Source organism: Siphateles boraxobius, unplaced genomic scaffold (assembly GCF_051911475.1).
Source record: "Siphateles boraxobius isolate OS27281-9 unplaced genomic scaffold, OSU_SipBor_1 55, whole genome shotgun sequence".
NCBI classification, from domain to species: domain Eukaryota; kingdom Metazoa; phylum Chordata; class Actinopteri; order Cypriniformes; family Leuciscidae; genus Siphateles; species Siphateles boraxobius.
In genome coordinates this window covers 8,952,358-8,975,514 of record NW_027509181.1, presented here as the reverse complement: position 1 = coordinate 8,975,514, position 23,157 = coordinate 8,952,358, and the positions used below count along the sequence as shown (strand labels likewise).

The 23,157-nt window shown below is 35.4% G+C and overlaps 1 protein-coding gene across 1 annotated transcript in view; it reads right to left on the bottom strand.

Moving 5' to 3' along the window:
* The window catches only part of ipmkb (inositol polyphosphate multikinase b), a 30,790-nt gene that overhangs the window by 3,516 nt on the left and 4,117 nt on the right, over window positions 1-23,157 (bottom strand). The window contains exons 3-5 of the mRNA XM_077206144.1: window positions 19,186-19,282; window positions 18,923-19,095; window positions 2,093-2,174 (exon numbers count right to left, since the gene is read on the bottom strand). Of these exons, the coding sequence (XP_077062259.1) occupies window positions 2,093-2,174; window positions 18,923-19,095; window positions 19,186-19,282 (352 nt within the window). The remainder of the gene's footprint in view (window positions 1-2,092; window positions 2,175-18,922; window positions 19,096-19,185; window positions 19,283-23,157) is intronic.

Sequence of the window (23,157 nt, the reverse complement as noted above, 5' to 3'; positions counted from 1 at the left end):
ATTTATTATCTATTATATGTTTTTGAGATTTTCTGCTTAAACGAAAGTGTCATTCAACCCATTTGTGTTCTGTCACAAGCGGCTTGCGCTGTTTGCTGGGACTAAAACCTTCTCAGTGATGAACTGTAATAAATCCAAACATGGATCTCGACTATATTGTTTGCGATTGTGGTTGCTCAATAAATGCACTTACTCTGTGTGGCAATACAAAGTCTTGTTTTTTCACTGTTGTTTTGGTAGCACTCTATTTCAGTCTTGTTCCCTATACGTACTTATAGTTATTGCAATAACTAGGTAGGTACTAACCCTGATCCTACCCCTAAACCTAATCTTAACCTATATAACCCAGTACTTTCTTAGGCAAAAACACATATGAGTGAAAGTACTGTAGAATAAAGTGCAACCGTTGTTTTAATTAATGTAATTTGGAATTTCACTGTTATAATATTTGAGAGAAGTTTTTTTTTTTTTTTACCAGTTTTCATAATGGAATGATAAATAACCTATAATAAATATTATAAATAAGTAAAATAAACCATGAGTATGAGTTGACATTCTATTGATTTGTGCTTATTGATGAGTTTAAAAATTCTGATGAAATGTAAAAAACTATTTCTTAAATTTCAACAATCATTGCAATATAATTTTGACCAAAATAATCATTATTATCAGTTTAACCATTATGCAGCAAGATGAAAATGTGACTGTTTTCATTGATTAATACAGCTAACAAAATGAACACTAGTTTAAACTACCTTGTACAATCCTAATTAACTATAAACTGAATTTGGCCAATTCATTCCAATTGACGCGTTTACTTGTGGCTTTTATTATTCCGACTGTGCTACCAGTCCGATAACAGTCAGGTTATTAGGGTCCATGTTAACGCAGCGAATGTCACACAACGTTACATTTACCTCAGAAAAGCCATGTCTGTACATTTGTTAGCTAGAAAAAAACTCTGGATAGGAATATTTTGCTAAATGTATGCCCCTTTACATAGTCATTATATTATTTCTTAACCGGTTGTCTTTATTTATTATTTAATGTATGTTTGAATAAATCAGTCCCACTTTATATAAGGTGTCTTTAATTACTATGTACTTGTAAAAAAATGGTAAAATGTACTTATTGTGTCCATGTTGTATTGCAAAAGACTTTTACTGCTTTTGAGGTGGGATACAGGTTACAGATTTCATGGTATGGTTAGGTTTAATGGTGGGTTGAGGAGTAAAGGAGAGGTCAACAGTGTAATTATAGAATTTAACTGCAGCTGTAATTACATAAATGTTTTTTTACACTGTGTACTTGTTCAAAAAATGTTCATGTACACAATAACTGCATTCTTATTAGTAAATAGACACTTAATATAAAGTAGGACAATAAATCTGTCATGAAAACAAGCAACGTTTAAAATATTTCAAAAATAAATTAAAACATCATTAAAACATTTATATAAAAACAGCCGTAGGAGCCATTTAATTTTTTTTATATACACACACAACTCAATTTTAGCGTTGATTATTAAATAAATTGGATTAATCCAATTAATTATTGAATACATTTTATTTTCAGATTATTTTCAGTGTTTTGGTGCACCAATGCTATACTGGTACATAGAAAATATTTTGTTCACATGCAGGCTTTTCATTTGTGCTCATGAAAGCACGCCTTGATTATTTTCAACTATTTTCAACTTCTTACTGTATCTTACATACATTATACATTTATCCAAAGCGACTTGCATTGCAAGGTACACATTTTTATTATGTTCAAGCATTCCCTGGGAATAATCCTCAGCTGTTTGAGCCACAGTAAAACTTATATTTTACTTCTGGCATTAGACATTTATCTATTTGCCAACAATTGCTAATACTACCTTCAAACAACAAGAAAAAGAAGCAAATTATTGTTCACAAAGTAAATGTCTGGTTGTGTGCTATTTAAAAAAAAAAAAAATAGCACGCCGCTCGTCAAAGCATTTCAAACGGCCTTTAAGAGTAAATGAAGTCTTAAACACAACAGAAACACGCATGATTTTAGGTGATATGGCATAAACAGTTTGATGCTTTGACTCTGAGGCTGATCTTACCTTCTTGGATCGTGTCCTTCACGAGTCCTCTTCCATAATGCTGGTCATAGGTGTCAAAGCTGTCCGAGCCAACTTTATACACCTAAAAGACAGTGAGAAACATTTCAACTGGAGGTAAATATGAATCGTCTCTTCATAGGTCTTGCTCTCCCTCTAGAGGACATGTGAGGTCATTACAGTAACTCCACTGATTGAATAAGCTCCAGAGAGGAAATGAAACTCAAGTTGAACTTCTGGAAGGGTGAAGAGGGAGCCAATTTAATATCGTACTGTGTAATTTGGGTTATTTTGAGAAGGACATTAAGTTGCTTTCTATATCCTCCAAATCAACAGCGCAATTATGAGTAATGGTTTTGTTTGCTTGGTGGTTATGTAGATCGGCTCTTTTCATCCATCTGTTTTTCTGTACGAGCTGGCAGAGAGCTGAACTCCTGGGACGGATTGAGAATGAGAATTTACATACCGTCTGCTCCCCAGCAATATTTCACCAAGAAACTGGACCTCACTGCCCTTTTAATGCACAAATTTCGACAACTCCTATCCTGAAGACTTTTTTTTTTAAACATAGTAAAGGTCAACCAATAATTTTCCTTAAACTTTTATTTATTTTTATTTTTTTTTACTTAAGGTGCCCTTTAAGCCAGGAGAAATGAAATGGGTAAAACAAACAAGACAAATTATATTTCAGGAAGCAGAAATTTAAAGTCATGTCAAGTTCAATCAATTCACATTTCAAATAAATAAGAACAAATGCAATAAACTCATTGTTCAAGAAACCAGTGAGAGATGATGAGTTTTGTGACATGGCGCATTATCCCAAGAAGTCCTCGCTGCAGCCTGTAGCGCAATGACGTGATTTACATCAAATACGAAGTTGACGTTGTAAGACGCATGCGCTGTACTAGGTTTCGATATGGACATTCGCCATGAAAGTTTAAACACGCATGGGCGCAAATAAATTACATTATTTTATAAAATCTGTATGACATATGCCATAATGGCTATAGAGGATGAATTTAATAAACATTAAAGCTTTTACATTATGGCCCATTACATGTTTTACTCCCTACTGATAGCTTCAAAGATGTATGCAATTTTGAAAAATGAATTTTGTATTTTATCTCCAATGACACTCCTCACATTAGTCATATTATTATCTATTATAGTATTATTGTAATCCATTATTTGAAGTTTACACAAAGCACTGTAACATAGATATGCAAAAGTGGCAATATAGTTATTAGAATATCCATCACTCTGACGAATTAAGTTGAGTTTAGAAAGTACTCTTTTATGCGTTTTTATCCATAATTTAATTTCCCATAGACATAATGCCATTCCATTTTGTGTATATAGATTTTTATATCATTCTAATATAGCTTAGATAAAGATTGTAAACAATAAAAATTACATTAAAATGAAAGAAAAGACGAGTTCACATCACTAATAACGCCCCATCAAGTCAAATAAATGTTCATTATTTATAGTTGCATTTCACACCATTGTCTAAAACACTCAAAACAACACTAGAGATTGTAAGTTTAACTGTAGGCTATACACTCAATTTCAAAAATATTTTGAAGGAAAAAGTCTGACTAGATCGCTCTCTGGATAACAACATTTTTCATGCAAAGTGTAATGTTGGTTGATTAATAGGCTATCTTTTGTCACCATCAACTTATAATTTTTGTTTGTAGAGCATTTAATGTTATATTTATATATAGGCCTATAAAATGTCTTCAATCATTAGAAAGTTGATCTATCTCTAGGGATTGTATTTGCATAAAAAATAGAATTGTTTGCATATATTATTAGCATAGCATACCGGACATTGTCCCCAACAGTTTGTGAATTCGTTGGTCATTGGGAGGTTTTAACAGTCAAAACCCATTATTTATTGGATACCAGACACAGGATCGTTTTTCTTCTTTTTCTTCTTGTCATCTTTATTTATTACATATCTTATGGTATAGCAAAAGATGTCCACAAATTTTCGTATAACTCTTATAATGTGTCATGTAGGCTATTGCACACCAAGAGAGAAAAATGATATATTTTACGAACAAATGCCACTGCTTTTACGGATATATGAAACAAATAACACAGAAGACTTATATAAAGTAAATTATATATATATATATATATGAGTGACTATGAGTGGGGAAAAATGAAGACAATAGGTATAAGTAACAATTATTATTATTTTTATTATTATTATTATTATTATTATTATTAATAATAATAATAATAATAATAATAAATAGGCCTAGGCTATATGGCTATTCAAAACACTACGCCCTCGTTGCTTAAATAAAGTTTAAATACGCTAGCTACTGATTAAAAAAAAACATTTCTGTAATGAAACAACCATTTGTATCTATTTATTCCACCTTTAACTTGGCATAAATACAAGATTAATACATGCGTGTTAAAAACGTCCAATTCCGCGCATGCGCATCGAACAGCAACGTCAGCAAGCTACTGGCTGCAGCGAGGACAGTCTCCATTATCCTGCTGGAAGTAGCCATCAGAAGATGGGTACACTGTAGGCATAAAGGTATGGACATGGTCAGCAACAATACTCAGGTAGGCTGTAGCATTTAAATTATGCTCAATTGGTACTAAGGGGCCCAAGTGTGCCAAGAAAATATCCCACACACCATTACACCACCACCAGCAGCCTGACCCGTTGATACAAGGCAGGATGGATCCATGCATTTATGTTGTCTACACCAAATTCTGACTCCACCTATCTGAATGTCACAGCAGAAACTGAGACTCATCAGACCAGGCAAGTTTTTCCAATCTTTACTTGTCCAATTTTGGTGAGCCTGTGCGAATCCAGTGTGTCTTCAAGGTTCGACGTGCTGTGCGTTAAGAAGTGGTTATTTAAGTTACTGTTGCCTTTATATCAGCTCGATCCAGTCTGCCAAATCTCTTCAGACCTCTGATATTAACAAGGCATTTTTTGCCGCTCACTGGATGTTTTGTTCTTTTTCTGACAATTCTTTGTAAACCCTAGGTTGTGTGTGGAAATCCCAGTAGATCAGCAGTTTCTGAAATACTCAAACCAGACCCCTCTGACACAAACAATCATGCCACATTCAAAGGCACTTATTTCACCTTTCTTCTCCATTGTAATGCTCAGTTTGATGTTCAGCTGATCATCTTGACCATGTATTGATTGGCTGATTGGTTTCAGAAACATTCTGTCATTTAGCTCCCTCAGTTTCTCCATCTGTGAAACTGATGCAGCTGCTTTAATGCATGGCTTTGTGGGAAAAAATATGAGCATTTTCTTTAAAAGGATGGTTTCTAATGGCCAACGCTCCGTCAGATTCTTAAGACATATACAAAGATTATACTAACACAAATCTCTATTAATTGACACTTTACCCCACAGTTAATGCTTAAAGGGTCATTCCACCGGTAGAGACATGAACATGTATTGAAAGTGGGTCATATATGTAGTAGAATAGTATCATAAATTTCTAATTTGGGACCTTTGTGGCCGATAAAAGGCAGAAAATGACTTTTTAGTGCTTGTGGATTGTAGACAACAATCCCCATAGTGCATTGCAAAGCTCAGCTCCGCAGACCACTCCCACTACAGTAGCTAGCTTAACTGCAAGATATTTGTGCAATGAACCTGCCACGTTAGCGTGTTAACAAAATGAAAATAAACGTACTTTACAGAAAGACGAACATTTGACCCTGTAGGCTTTGGCTGACGTTGCCAGTTGAACTTAGGTATTCTAAAGTATGTCTCCAGGACGCCGCTATCCATATAGGGTGCGAAACTCGGGTGAGCAACAACACACACGTCCGTGTCATCCTCCGATTCCGTAGCACCGCTGGAATTCTCGGCAGCAGACAGACTCTTGTTCTGTGTCCATTGGCGCACAGTGAGAGCACAGGAACCACCAATCTGCCGCAGCTCGAGCCATTGCGGGCTCCTCGACCGCGGCAAGCAGATCGTCTGCATCGGCTGTGGTGGCAGCACCTTCAGCCGCCTCCGGTTCCTCCATAGCCCTCAGCTGCTCGTCGCTATACTGTGGCTCATAAAGGTAGCCACGAACATCCATTTCTACCATAACTTCGTCAAAATCCAGATCCTCCATAATGCATCCGCCTGTGTATTCAGTACCTTCGTCCATATTTTCAAAAAGTTTCTCCCGGTGAAATCAAATGCACTGGCACTGATCTGATAGGTATGTTAGCGCATTAGGTCCAACCCCCTATGGGCGGGTTTGAAAGGGTGGGAACTAGTCAAGTCAAGTCAAGTCACCTTTATTTATATAGCGCTTTTTACAATACAGATTGTATCAAAGCAGCTTCACAGTGATAACATGAAAATAATATAACAGAGTTTGTTTCTAAAAGAAAATTGAGTCAACGTCCACCTTAAGCAAGGCAGATCAATAATATTATTGAATATTAAATGTCCCCAACTAAGCAAGCCAAAAGCCAAGGCAACAGTGGCAAGGAACCAAAACTCCATCAGGTGACAGAATGGAGAAACTAGTGCTTGTAGTATTCACAGAAACCCCCCCCCCCCTTTTACACTTCCTCCAATGACGTAAAATGACGATTTTTGCGTCATTGTAGGAGGAAGTGAAAAAGGTAAATAGAGGATTTCTCTCGTCTCAGGGGAAAATGAAAGTGTTGCACGACCATTCAATAGTGTGACTGGATTTCTAATAATGGAAATCTTAATGCAAATGGGTGGAGTGACCCTTTAATATTTCATGTGTATCCTTAAAAACCTGCACAGTTTTATATAATGAAAAAATGACCAACATGCATTGTATGGTTACTTAGATCTGGATACTACTCTGACATTTATTATAATAATAAATAATGGATTGATTGTATACTACAGACATATTGTAAAGACACTTGACTGTTTATTTAGAGTCAATGCACTAACACTTACCTAGCTTTCACAAGTAATACGATCAGGAAAGTTTTACATTCTTTTAAAGCCATGTATAAATCAAGAAAGGCAGTGGATATTAAGCCTGTTCTCTGACTTACATTTTCTCTAAAGAAATAAAAAAGGACATGAGCTGATGATAAAGAGTTTAGAGGTCTCCACCCATGTTTCTCAAGAGAGAAGCTAAAGACCCTGAGGATGCTGGGAGAGGCCACAGTGTGATAAGCTCATCCTGTCTGATGGCACAGATAACCAAACATATCCTCTCTCTCTTTCTCTCACACACAATTAAAATTATTTCTGAAGGATCACTTGACACTGTTTTTTCTCAGCATCATTACTCAAGTCTTCAAACAAACAGCTGTTCATTACAGGAATAAATTACATTTAAAAAACAGGCATTTTAAATTTTAATATTTCACAATATTAGGTTTTTTTGTAATATTATATTTGTAATATTATACTTTATTTTTTTGTATATATATAACATATTTGTAATATATTATACATATATATGTAACATTGTTTTCACGCTTGATTATTTAAAAAACGCCTTATTTTTCACAAATTTTACATTACAACTACTCTCCCCAGTCTGGTTGTATGCAACATTTTTGATGAAGCCCCTCCTTCTGAAATATGAAACATGCTGTGATTTGTTACTGGCCCAGTGTGTTGTGATTGGCAGCGCTTAGCACGTGGTCTGGAAATGTAGCGCCCCTTCATAACCGTGAGCTCTACTCTAATGTAAATATTAATGATGGCGTCAATTTCAAACACTTTCGAGCCCGATTCAGACCCAGACAATATTAACGATTGTGCGACAACACTCTTCATCTTCTCTAGAACCGCTTAACCAGGTCTCATCAACGTTTTTGCGTATTCCGCGGGCGGGGATTATTTAAATGAGGAACATTATGACTTCATTAGAAAAAATAGTGTGATGTAGTACAAACGAGTCGTTCATTGTAGTTCTTGAAATTTGATTAGATTCTGTTAAATAATATATAGACATAAGTATTTATACATACACACACACACACACATACACATACATTATATACATATACAATATATATATAAACAGTGTGTTAAACCCAACCATTCTCTCTCTGTTATGGTTAATATGTCTTGTTAATACACTCACTTTCTTTGGAAAATGGTTTGGTTATAAATTCTCCTTCTAAACTGCAAGAGGACGTTCTTCTTTATGGTGAAAAGATTTTTATTTCTTTCCTGAAAATATGACTCACCCACTGCATGAATTCCTCTCACCCGTTTAGATTTAGAACTTGTCGCATAGGAAAATTATTATTATTATTATTATTTTTTTTTAAAGGAGATGGAGACCACAGATGGATGTATTAAAACTACTTGTACAAAGAACAGGGTTTGGGGTTTACTTATTTTTGTAGTTGTAGTCATGGCCCCTAGAATGGTTCCCCTCATTTTCACCCCATTACTCCATTCACTGTGGTCATACTACACAATATGACACAATAAACAGGAAGATCTGTCATCATCTGTGTCAACCAAGTTTCGAGAAATTGCAGATAGCCCTGTAATTGTCTGTCTTTTTTCCAAGATTTATTCACATACATGTGCTGCCAAGAAAACATGCGAGTAAACAAACAAGCTTTACGAACAGGATGCGTTACGCAAGACAGCTGGTTCTGATCCACACAGAGCATTTACAGAACATTTACAGCCTTGCCAATTGAAACATTCATGCTCAAGGAAGACGCGAAAGAGAACTCGCGTGCGCTTTGAGAAGATGATTTGTGTGTGCACCCAACCGAAGTGCACGCGTGGAAAGCCACGTCTTCAGACAGCTCGCAAATATTGAGTTCTCTTTTAAGTCTTGCGCTTGAATGGACAGACACACAAAAAAAAATTCCAACATGCCCGTCATGGTGAGTATCCTAGCAAACATAGTAGGTTATGTCTGCAGTGAACATAAACAGCTGGGAAAGACAATGGATATATATCAGTGTATTGGATCCATGAATCAAGTCTTAAAGTGACAGCAGCCTAATATACTCCTGCTGTCTGTGTTTTGTGGGATTACAAATTTAAGAATCGGTTTAATATCTACTAATCCTATGTCTTGACATAACTTTAAATGCTAAATACAATGTACTTCACTTTAGTTTTTCATTTAATGTTAAAATGATGATATCAGATTAATTATTCTGTTAAGCAAACTTTCCAGCAAGAGTGTTCTGCCAGTTCCTGTTCTCTTTATTGCAAGTCAAATGAGTCAGATTACTGAGAATCTCACCTTTTGTCTTTAATTGCTCTTGGAACCTGTTCCGTTCTCTGAATAGTTATGCTGATTGGATTAGTACTGGTGACACTTTAGAGTCTGGGGTGGGTTACTATACCTGGATACTTCATTTGCATGCTTTGTTTAAGGTCGTCAGCCAGATGCTGTCACCATTTCTAAGCATTGCCTCTTAAAATCTATATAAACACAAAATACACTGACTCAGTTAGACTTGATGACTCAGTTAGACTTGATGACTGCAGCAACCAACAGCTTGTGAAAGTGAAAGTGACACGTGATGGCCAAAAGTATGGTAACCCATACTTGGAATTTGACCTCTGCATTTAACCCATCCAAGTAAGTGCACACACATTAGGATCAGAGTAGTGAGTAGTGAACACACACTGCAAATGTGGATACACACACCCGGAGCAGCGGGCAGCCTTGAGTGGCGCCCGGGGAGCGATTGGGGGTTAGGTGCCTTGCTCAAGGACACCTCAGTTATATTCCTGCCGGTACTGGAATCGAACCAGAAACCTTTGGGTCACCAGTCCAACTCTGTTACCATTAGGCCATGACTGCCCCTCTCCATAAAGAATCCTTTACAGTGTAATTATATATATATATATATATTAGGGCTGTCAATCGATTACAATTTTTAATCTAATTAATTACATACTCTGTAATTAATTAATCTAAATTAATCGCATACCCAATCTTACAATGTTTACATGGTACAATTTCTGGTAAGCTACGTTTTTATTATTATTGCTTGACACAAATTTCACGATTTCAATTTAATTTAATTATTGTGATTTGATGCAATATTGACTCATTTGGATAAATATTAGGTACACAAGATAGGCATTCATTTTTCTCAAGAAAAAAAAATCTCACCCAATGCTGTAAAAATACAGAGAGCCATATCAGCTGGTAGTATTTAAGGTTAAAAATAGCTCAAATTAAATATAATGCTTGTTTATTACAAATAACAACTTTGATATAAGTAAAAATATAATCCATACGTAATATACTAGTAGGCTACATAAATTTTGAAAAATACTCTATATCTCTTTTTTATAGCCAACTATAACATGCTATATGGTCATGAAATGGCTTTCCTGAGGTAACTTAGGGCTAAATGTTATGTGACATAATTGTTCTCCAGCTGTTTTATTGACCTCTTTTCGCGGTTGAAAAACACTGATTGATCGAGGAATATACATTTCGGTAAGTTTTAGGCTGCCCTACTGTATCTTTCAACATTGGTCATTCGTGTTTATTTACTATTAGCTAGAGATGAACGGTTCACGTGCCGCTATAGGGATCTGTCATTTCACATTTACAAGCGCCAAAACGGTATAGTTTGATTTTCGTAATAAAATTAACAGAATCTGAGAGCTGAGATTTTTTTAATATCATAAGTAACGTGCTCTGTCTTGTCTGTTTCCGTGTCCTCTCTTTGGTGCGCGATTTTTCTGTGCGTGAGAAAATGGTTGTGTGACGTGAGAGCGCGTGAAAAGTTACAACACACACACACACACACAAGCGCGCTTTCTCTCAGACACACTCGCCGACTCACGCACACACTGACTCCTGGATGCTTTTCATTGATGTTGTAGGCCTACTTTAGAGTTTGACGAACTCCGTTTGTTAAAAGTAAATGTTCCAAACAATGATCCAAGCAGCGCGTTCTTGTCTCCCTCCTTCTTTTTACACGAACGCTAGAACGGCTCCGCAAAGGTCAAAACGGAATGGATTAATCTGCGTTATTTTTTTTAACGCGTTATTTCTTCTCAGATTAATGAATCGAAATTAACGCGTTATTTTGACAGCCCTAATATATATATATATATATATATATATATATATATATATATATAATACAGTGTTATTTTACATTTGATTCCTTTAATCAATCTTTATTCAATGAAAACTACATTTAGATGCCTAAATAACCTGCTCTTTGCTCTAATGTATTTATTTGTGCTGTTGCTTGTGGTTTGATTATTTGTTAGTTTCTTTTTTTATATTTGACAGTAGTCATTTTTTTCTTGACAATAGCTGCACATACCAGGCCGTACCGAAACTGTGATAAAATCTGAAACTGTGATAAAATCTGAACAGTGAATAATTTGAACCGTTACGCCCCTACAGAACATGGATGCCAAACAGTCCTGATAGATACAAGGTAATGTGCATGGCTCTAAATGCTGTTCTTGTGGTGATGCCCATGAAAAAAACGAATAAATGCCCATGAATAAAAGAGCTGACAAATGACATGTTCAACAGGCCTTCTTTGTATTTTCTCATTAAAATTCACCATTGTTCTTCCATGGTATCATTCATTTGTAGATCATGATAACCACAAGCAAAACCATGCATGGCTCATTACTATCATGGTGTGTGTGTGTTTGTGTATGTATATATATATATATATATATATATATATATATATATATATATATATATATATTAGGGGTGGCACGGTTCACAAAACCCACGGTTCGGTTCGTATCACGGTTCTCGGTTCTGTACGGTTCTTGTTGTTATTTTTTCTTTATCTTTAACACTCCAGAAATGTACTTCACCATATGATATAGGCTATACTGTAGCTTAATTATCCACAATTTAGAATACAGTATTAAAAACAATTTATATCATGCAATCATGCACAAACTTGACTTGAATTTGACTTGACTTTAAGCACATTATTGAGATCATCGCTGAGGAAAGCTAGGTGACATTGATACAGCAAGAGAGAAGACATTGATGAAATGCTTTTGTTTATTTGGCAAAAAAGGAGAATGTGTATTGCTATCTCTACAGGGACTTATGTGCATTTTTAGACCACAAAGATTAAAATTAACTTGCATTTATCAAACTGTTAACTTCAGTGTAGCTCTTACAAAAGGTTTATCTTTTAAAAGAGAAAGAGAAGAACTCTTAAAGCACTATCTTTTAAATAAGTCAAAATATGTTACACATAATTGCCAATAATGAGGTTATACCAATAGCAAAGGCCATAACCATAAAGTGAAACATAAGTTCAACCTCAACACAAAAACAGTATCAACAATGTTTCTATTTCCTGAGAGTGAGGATACATTTTTTTCACTTCAAATTAAAGTGCAGTATTTGGAAACGTATGACTGGAGTTCGTATCTAAACTTAGTGTCACTGTATATATTTAAATATCATAGGTAACATGAAATCCAAAATGTTACCACACACCGGACTTAGCTATACGACGCTGGCGCATCCTCCAACTCCGGTTAGCCTTCCTTATCTCTCCCACTTGCCATTTCTATACGTGACGAGACCTGCAGCACTCCATAATCCACTTTGACTGTAATAGGCTTGTTCGACTTGAACCGGCGCTGCACAGACCGATCGGTTTATGACATCAAAGTACCACGAGAGTGATTGAAAAGCAGTGTTGGCCAGTAACGTGTTACTAGTAACACATTACTGTAACGCAGTTACTTTTGACAGTAACTCATACTGTAACGCATTACTTTTTAAATAAATTAACTCTGTTACCGTTACCATATGGTGCGTTGTCCGTTACTTTTTTTAATTAATTAATTTTGGCTGAAGTGTAGCCTACAGCCTAACCTGTTTGCAGCAGCCACGCATTGTAGGATTGGTGGTAGGGTTGCTTGCCACCCATCCCTTAAAATACGGAATTGTCCCCTATTTGCAAGTAAAATGATGCGTCCCGTATCAAATCAATAAGGGAAGCGATTTGTCCCGTATTTTACTTAATGCCCACACATAGCCTAGTTGGATAAAAACGTAAGGATTTACTATACTAATAGCAAATAGCCTATAAAGAAATCAATTGCACAATAATGTTACATTATGATTAGAATCAAATGAATTTTGTCCAATTTTCCAAGCTTAGAAAATGCACATTTATACGGGCTGAATTTTATAGACCTAAAATATTGTTTAGTAATTCTGTGAATTACACTGCGCAAACCAAAGTAATACTACCCACCGGATGAAGAAGGGTTGGCTCTCAGTCTCCACAGAACAAAATATTTATTTTGTTTTATTTTAAGTGTTCGCATTTATGAGGAAGAAGCAATGTTACGGACGTGACAGTTCTCCGTACGCGAGCGCTCTGAAAGCGGCACTAAAATATGCTTTAAAACTTTCACAGAGACATCAAACAGAAAGCACAAAACCTTTCTTTAAAGTGAATTTCGTTTTGTATTAATTGTATCTTAATTTTAATCAATGTTTCATCAACCAATTGCCTGCATTTAATAAATAAGAAGTAAATATAGCAGACGATAGATAATCACGAAACGGAGGCGCCAGCACGTGAACTGGAGCTCGTCTCATAAATGAACCGAAACTCGGCGTATGAGGTAACCTACTTGCCTCACAGACATGTCTACTTTTAAACAGAACAATTCAAAACGGAAGAAAACAGACTACAGACTGCTCTCTGCTTATGTAATCCGTATGAAATGTGCATTTCTCTCTGGCTACTGCAAAGATCGCGAGTCAGCATAGCGAGTCACTTCAGAAATCCTTTTGATATTTTCAGTTTGTGCTGGTCTGACTTAAATAAAATAGTGTTTGAAAATTACTTTGTTTAAGTCAGTTTTGTGTTTGTGTAGACCATAACGCATAAAAGAACATTAATGGGAACATTAAATAATGTTTTTTTTTAAAGTAACTAAAAAGTTACTTTTAACAGTAATGCATTACTTTTTGGTGTAAGTAATCAACAAAGTAATTGAGTTACTTTTTTAATGAAGTAACTAGTATCTGTAACTAGTTACTATATCTTAGTAGCTAGCACAACACTGTTGAAAAGCATACGGAGCCGTTGCTCTCGCGGTACTTTGATGTTATTCATCGATCGGTCTGTGCAGCGCCGGTTCAAGTCGAACAAGCCTAATATGTATGTCCATTGTCCACGCATCTCTTATTTCGTGCGAAAAGTAAACGCACTGTCTGAGGTCACAGGCACGAGGTTACATTGCGCATGCGTCGAAACATGCGACGCACACACGCACCGAACCGAGACAAGCAAACCGAACGGTTCGGATGTTTTTTCATGTACCGTGCCACCCCTAATATATATATATATATATATATATATATATATATATATATATATATATATATATATATATATATATATACACACACACACACACACCATGATAGTGAGGATGACCCTTCCGAAATATAAAAATATATATAACTACAGTAGTTGCCTAAAGTGATGCACGGCCAAGGAAAAATGGACATCTTCACCATTTATTCAAAATTTGTCTAACAAATTTGTCAGCATATTGCATAGTTGTGCCAATTGTTTTATATCCGATAAAGCAATGAAACATGCCGGATTGTGCAGAGAAAATTTTTGTCCATGCTGTCATACAAAGAAATTTTGAACAAGCAAACACAAGAGAGCCAACGAAATATTAATAACTGATTATATTGTATATTTTTTCCTGTTAGCCTAGTAAAATAAGTGTATTTTGCCTTTTTTTGCCAGATAATTAATCAAGTTTAGTGTTTTGTTCTTCTTTCACATTTAAAGTATAAAAAAATATATCAAATATTTTCCTCATATTTTGATGGTTTAATTGAACCGTGTGGTTATAAACAACAAATATTTCAAAATCAAATATCCATTGTAAATGTTGGCGATTTGTACATTGAAAAGCCTTCTAACTGGATCATTCATACATAAAAAATATAGCAATAATGTGCATCAAGTCAAAAATGCAAGTAACATCTGAGATCAGATCAGTTATAGTATTTGTGCAGTTTCTTCAATTTGCTAAGTTTTTTTACTAGGAGTGTGAAATCCCTTTTTTGTGGCCGATTAACAGTTTAAACAACATTATGAATATATTTAGTGATCAAAGTTCACCAGTTTACAGAGGATTTATGATTGCTTCAACCGCTATTGCAGTAACTGCTAAGCCCACATTTTGTGTCTTTGCATGCTCTGTTTGTCCCATTTTCCATGATTATACAGACCAAATGTCCCTTCCAAGCTATCCGAAGACTTCACTCCAGCAGTGTTGATGATAGTGTTAATACTGCCTGCTGTTTCCAGAGCTCAGTAAACGTGTGACTCCAGTTCACGCAGCACTGTGGCTTTACCACTGCTCACTTCTGCTCACTCTAAAGCTGCGGACCATTAATTAAAACCTCTAAACGCACGAGGCTCAGGCACTGGCCATACCGAAGGTCATCAGCTGAAATGGCAGCACCTCTGGAAGAGTAAAGTCACATTCAGGAATAAACGATGAGCATAACACAAGAAAGTATGTAATATATATTTGTGTGTTATTTGATATTATCAATGTTGGAAACAGTTGTGTAGCTTAAAATTCATTGATGAATAAAAAGTTATTCAAGCCTTTATTCAAAATAAAAATCTTTTCTAACAATATAAATCTTTTAATCAATTTAACACATCCATGCTGAATAAAAGTATTAATTCCTTTTTTTTTTAAAAAGACGACTGAATCCAACCTTTTGAACAGTTGTGTATATTGTTATAAAAGTTTTTTTTTTTTTTAAATAAAAGCTGTTTTTAAATGCTTTAAATTTTTATTCATCAAAAAATACTGAAAAAAAGTATCACAAGTTATAAAAAAACATTGGGCAGCACAACTGTTTCCAACATTAATAAATCAGCATTTTAGAATGATTTCTGAAGGACCATGTGACACTGAAGACTGACATAATGGCGGATGAAAATTCAGCTTTGCATCACAGAAATAAACTACATGTTAAAGTATATTAAAATAGAAAACCACCATTTTAAATTGTAATAATACTTCACAATATTACATTTCTATCTGTATTTTTGATCAAATAATTGCAGGTTTGATGAGCATAAGAGACTTCTTTCAAAAACATCAGAAATGGTAATGTTTACAAACTTTTGACCGGTACTGTATATCTAAGCAACGTGACGTTTTCATCACCAATTCCATCTTTGTTTAAAAATGATAGAAAAAGATTCCAATTTGGCATTTCCCACAATAATTAAACAAATTAAGTACATAATCAAATAAATTCATTAATGATCAAATAAGTAAACTATTGTGTTATCCTCATGTGAAAAGACGAGGGCTACCTCTATGAGGACAGCAGTGTTTGGGTTTTATACAGGAAGTACCAATGATTCAAAAGAGATGGTAGAGAGTGGAAAAATCACCTCTAAACTTGTTAGGTGAGTCTGTGACACAGTCTGTCCACTACTTGAAAAGCTATTCTGACACCTCAACCCCAGGTTCTGATTCATATTTCACAAACACGACCCCCACGCAATCCACAAGTTCCATGACATGAATGTGACAGCAGATATTCCTTTACACATTAAAAAAAGAAACCTAATTTGGACATTGCAACATCCTCACACCAAAAATCACCCCTTATATATGCACGACTAGGTATGAATCCAAGTAGGGCTGCAACAACTAATTGATAATAATCATGCAGTCATAATCATTTTAAACTGGCATAGTTCACAAGGGATAGTTCTTACGATTTATTAACAAACCGTTCAATTAAGACATAACCGTCCGTTTATGAGAATGCTTGCCGAGACAGGTATTTTGACCTACGGCGACAACAAAATGGACTTTAATTTATAACTTCAACTTTAATCTGGCAACAACGCTTTCAGTGAAATTGCCAGTTGTTAGAAGTTGTGTTTGCACATGTAGACTTCAAAAATAAATGACTAACGTTAAATTTACATTAACACCAGGCTGTAAGTGTATGTGAAACCTTTTGCAGATAAATATAGGTGCATTTTCGTGTACTATTGACTAGTCAATTAAGTAAATCATACTCCCAACTACGGTAATTAATAACAGATTATAGTAAATAACACATTTCCTAATTAGGCCTACACTGTGACTATACACCTTACATTTTATGATAAATAGTATCATTTGTTAAAAATAAGTTTAAAATGCTTCCTGCGTTTGTATATTTCATAATAAAATGATAGGAATTAACTACCCTTTCTGAAATACAATTATTGGTCATCATTCATAGATTTCATGTTAAAATAATTAGATGCACTACCGTCTTTGAAAAACAGTTGATATTAGGGCTGTGTATCACCAATAATGTCACGATACGATACGCATCACGATATGGATCAATTTGGAATTTAAATTTCTTTTGAGCAGAGTTTATTAACAGTAATATCTTTATTGAATAAACAGTGTTATAACAGTTGTGATAACTGAAAAACTATTTAGTTTTTGTCATTAAAAAACAATGAGAGTTAAATTAAATAAGTGTCGGAATGTGCACCAAACACAGTAATTTCTTTACATTATGTTGAAATCATTTTAAACAAATAAATACAATAGAATAAAGATAGCCTACCAATAAAGATAAAAGTTTTTGAATAGGTCTAGCACTAATATTAAGAACTTAATAAAGTAATTAAATCTAAAATAACATCGGGTAGTATTTTAATTCTGACTAAATTAAATACATTGACTATAAATTCAGATTCCTTATAATTAAAGCTATCTTTTGTTGTTTTGACAACAATATTAAAGACAGACACATGGCTGCTGTCACTTTAAGAGCTAGTGCACGGATCCTGTTTTCATTATACTGTCACATCAAATGCATTTTATGCTTATTTAAGACATAACCGACTGTGTTGGATACTCACCAAGACCGACATTTTTTACATCATTTTGCTTGTTTTTGGCTGTAAAAGCGATATAATCCGTGAAAAAGAACTTTTGTTACTCACAGGCAGTTTATGAGGCGGCTTTACTCTATGTAAGCATGCAGAGAAAACAATCTCTCAGAGAGCGTGCAAGTACTGAATAGTTTAAAATAGCTTGAATGTTTAGCGTGGTAAGACTTAAAAAGACGAAAAAAAGCTAATGGTAAACTTAAGTGACAATGCAATGCTCGCCCGAATATGCAAGTGCATATTCCGTCATGTCCCAACTCCTAAAAGCGAAAGAGTGTAGTATCGCCGCCTTCAGCGTCTTTGACGCTTGCCATGAGCAACCCATTTTGAGAGACAGAGACACAGAAGACGCGGCACAGCTGGACACTCAATCAATGTTTGAGGGAATTTCCCACATTATAAGTGGGAGACCTGCGGGAAAGATTAGAATAATGCATAATACTCGCAATCCCGTGCTGAAATTCGAGCTCTGAATTGGCTACATTCAAAAGCACGACAGTATCGATACAGCAGTTACCTCTGAGTGTGTATGTGCGCACAGAAACCAGTGTGCAAGTACCAAATTGAGTTGTCTTTTGCCTCTTCTTGCGGTGGAATGTTTTAAAATCGCTTGAATATGTAAATTGGCAAGACAAAACATGTTCAAATGATAAACATTCACTCTATGAAGGTTCAACTTTGATATTAATCCACGAATCACATGCGTGCCAAACTGTGATTCCTGGTCTGTACGGATCACAAATCAACTACAGTCCGTTTAACCCCTAATGTAAACCTAATGTAGGAGACCTCAAAAACTAAAGTAGAAACCTTTAACATAACATAATAGGGGCACTTTAATTCAATAGACCTATTTCCATTAGAAGATAAATCAATGTAACCCATATTTTAAAGAAGAAAACATACCCTCATCCCCAGAACCAAGAAGCCGATGTCCTCCATCAGTGGGTATTTCCTGATCTGCTGTTCCCGTTTCTCCTGTGAAGCGAAGGGATCATAGCTCCTCTGGCCGATCTTCACGTCCATGATACACGGCTTCTGAAACCTGCGCGTCACATCGTCCAGCTTGAGGTACCGGTCTGTGGAAGAGAGCGAGCAGACACGCTTACTAAACTAATGCTGTATATCCACTAATCTCCTCATCGCTCCACGCATCCATCGGTGTATACCTGCGGGACTGTCTGGCGAGGACCACGTGCCATAGTACTTGGGAAGGTGCGCTTGGAGGTCTACAAGACAGGGGTCGCAGTGGTCATCAGCATACACCTGGAGTTAAATACAGGATCACACTGTGAAATTATTGGAATGGATACATCACTTGCTATGCCTGTAATTGTGCCTTGATAAAACAATAAATATAAGAAATAGTAGATAAATCGTCACACCATTTCTGCCATATATATGTGCACGTGTTCAGATTGGATGGTTACTTTTTTTATGTCACATGGTCGGCAATGCAAAAAAAAAGTTGAAATCCCTTATTTTAGTGCAGTGTTTCATTGACAGGTTAGTAGGTGGCCCTTCCCTGTTGTCCAGTACACATTAAGAGTTTACACTACAAATACAATGATATAACGTGTTTTTGACTATGCTCTCTATTCAGCAATTAGATCATGAAACATTTTGGACCCCATTTACAGTTTGTTTAGTTTTGATCACTTGTGACACAGGTGCCAAGGTTTCCTCAAAAAAAAAATTTTTGTTCCCTTGCCGAGCAAAACTTTTCTCTATTTTCTCTAAACTTTTCTCTATATTTTGGCCACCTGAGCAAAAACATTCTTTATACCAGATCTGTACAGCTTACATAAACACACAAAATGTGGTTATATCACGCAGTTTTGAACTTTAAATTGCTGTGATATTTATATTTGACCCTTGATGTAACTTGATCATATTTTTGAAAACAAACTGTTAATTCATAAGTCACTAAATGAAACAAATATAAGGTTACCTGAGAACATTATTTTACAATGCTGTGTTAACTGTACTAGTCTTTTAATTCTATTAAAAAATAATTTAAAGGGGTGGTTTGTTGCGATTTCACTTTTTTCATTTTAAATGGTGTGTAATGTTGCTGTTGGTGCATGAACAGTATCTGCAAAGTTGCTGCGCTGAAAGTTCAACGTAACAGAGATATCATCTTTTAAAAATCAGTAAGTTTAATGCCTACAAAAATGACTCGAATGGGACTACATCGAGATACTTCCCGGGTTATATACATAACTAACCCATAATCAACCCTCCGTCCAGAATATGCAAAAAAGGGGGCATGGCCATATTTCTGCGGCTTTGTCGAAGAGGAAGAGTTATAGTGGAGAGCAACTGTAGCCAGGCCGTCTAAAGTGTGTAATTTTGACCCAGCTGTCAGGTCTTCTGTGTTCGGGCTTCCTACGGACGCTGTAGTTCGTCAACAATGGCTACAATTTATGTTTGATTATGTTCCTGAAAATTACAATTTTTACAACAAATTTACAAAATTACCATTACGCGAATTGGGTAAAGCGTTTGCCGCGAACGATTTCGCGCAAGTTGAAAAATTTGAACTCGAGCGAATGTTCAAGAGTCTAACTAGACGCGATAGACGTGTATTTTACGCTCTATTCGCGTTCGGTGTGAACACACCATTACTACCTCTACAATCTGGAACTGGCACACAGATAGATTTTCACCCGCCCATCTCGCCGAACACTGACCGAGCGCTTAAGAGTTTCGCTCTCCGTCAAGAGATCCGTAAAGCCCACTATATCAGTTCATCTCTGAGGCGCACGACTTGCTGTCAACTTTGCTGAGAGCGCTCAGTGTTTCTCACACACTCAATGAGAGAGAGAGTCTTACATACCACGCAGAATTGAAGTGTACATGACGTCTACATGTAAATTATATTATTTGTTGTATTATCCTGTAAAAATAATGGAGTTCATTTGTAATTATTCAGCTTTTATGAGCAAGCAGAAACTAATGCGCAAACGCATACGTGACGATCATGAACCCAGCAGCTCACCAATCCTTAGTGCGGTTTATATTGTTATTATTATCAGAATTCGTAGTAGTAGTATTAGTAATTATTCGTTGTTAGTTTTTTTACATTTCAAACTTGTAAATGATTTGAACTGTGTGATGTTTTTCAGTATAGTTGCACTATTTAAACATTATCTGCACTTTTACAGAAGAAACGTATATATGCAACTTTTCCATTTCTGCAAGGGATGGTGTTTGGATTTTGACTGTTTTTTTTTATTATTTTATGTACAGTATTTGGTATTTTATAGGAGTCTATTTGATGAAGGGTACATTTTACTTTGCATGCAGCTATCACTTGTAGAAAAAACATTGGTGAATATGGTATTATATCGTCATTAGATATCGTTATCGCAATAAATGCCAGAAAATATCGTGACGTAATTTTTCGATTTGATCAAGAACGTAAACCAATGCCAACGCTGTTTGTTTATAGCAGCCAGTTAGTTCGATGCTATTTTGTGTGTATAAGACAAACGTGTATAAAGTTCAAAAAAATATATGTAATCTCAACAGCAAACTTCAGCTGCTGTTATCAGATGTGTTCACGTTCTGTTGGGATTTTAACACAGTTGCCACATGTACACCTAAAGAAAACGATACACCGAGTAAACTAAGTTTTGTGAATAGATAAACGGTTGTTCATTATATCGATAAAACAACAACTTTAAAAAACGGTATTACTCAGTCATTCATTCATTCAGTTATATTAAACATTTAATCAGGAGAAAACCGTATCTCAAAAGCTAACAAGCAGCAGTAGCATTTTCAAGTTACAGCATATCGAAATTCTTATATAATAATAGAAGAATAAAATAATAATAATAATACAAAAATATACCATTCAGAAACGTTTCGTAAAAGCCTTGTTTGGGGAGGTTCTGCTTGACTCTCTTTATTGCCGCTTTCTGGGTCTGATTCTGGCTCAAACTGATACGGGAGTATTGACACCATTATTTACATTTGACCGGAGCACATGCAACTTTCGCCTGTAAAGGTAATGGGCGAAGTTTACGGACAACGTGCACTACGCAGTTTAGCCAATTGCAACACACCAGCCCACCTAACCAATCTGAGCCCATTGCTTGTTTCTGAGGGAGTGGTTTCATAGAATCAGGAAGTCAACCGGTCGTTCAACTGACAGAGGAGAAAGCGGCTTACAATAAAGGTGAAATTTATGAAAAATAAGGCTTAAAAACACAATGACATGTTATATTGCACCCCATAAACACAATCATGCAAAGAAAAAAAGCAGTAAACCACCCGTTTAAAAGAAAAATATTACACAGAACAGTTTAATTCTTTATAATAATATAATATGAAAAAAATTAAGCATTTACACTACGATGGTTTGGGATAACCATAATGTGTTTGTGCAATGTGTATGGTCAATTATTGACTACAAAGAGCATTAAACCATCAAATTTAAATGTTTATATATATTGCTCATGAATTCCCCTTTTGAGATTATTTATTAGGCGTATAGTATAATATAATAAAAACAGACTGAAGCATTTAAACTGAGATCTATAAGATAAATATTTTCAAACAAATGTGAACGTGTGAAACATTTTATAGTTATCCAAACATTCCTGAAACCCACCCACACACAAACATCTATTTAAACTGAGGTATGTAACAGGTATTTTGAGTTTGCACTCTACACTTGTGGTGGGTGTTTAATTGTAAATGTCAGTTTTGTTACCGTTCTGTGCCCATCATTCATTATTTCCACCACTTAATCAAGCCACTCTTTAAAACATGATGACGTTTTATTTGACATGTCTTTGCGTTGCCTCTCGTGTTGAGCTACTTGGTCTGCAAACATTAAAGTATTCCTACAGCGACTGATTTGGAATCCAGTCATAATCACTTTTCTGAAAAATTCACTCTAGCAAACCGGTTTCCAACTGCCAAAAGAGAACCCGGTCAGATGGTACATTACATTACTAGATTTACTTTTTATAATAACAATGTTAGAATATCCTTTTTAATGACAATTGTGTTTTTTCTACTCCAATTCATTAAAAAAAAACAAAAAAACAACAACATCTAAACAGTGGCTGTGTCATGTGTTATTAAATTGACAGAATCATTTTGTTATAAAATTGACAGAATTTGTT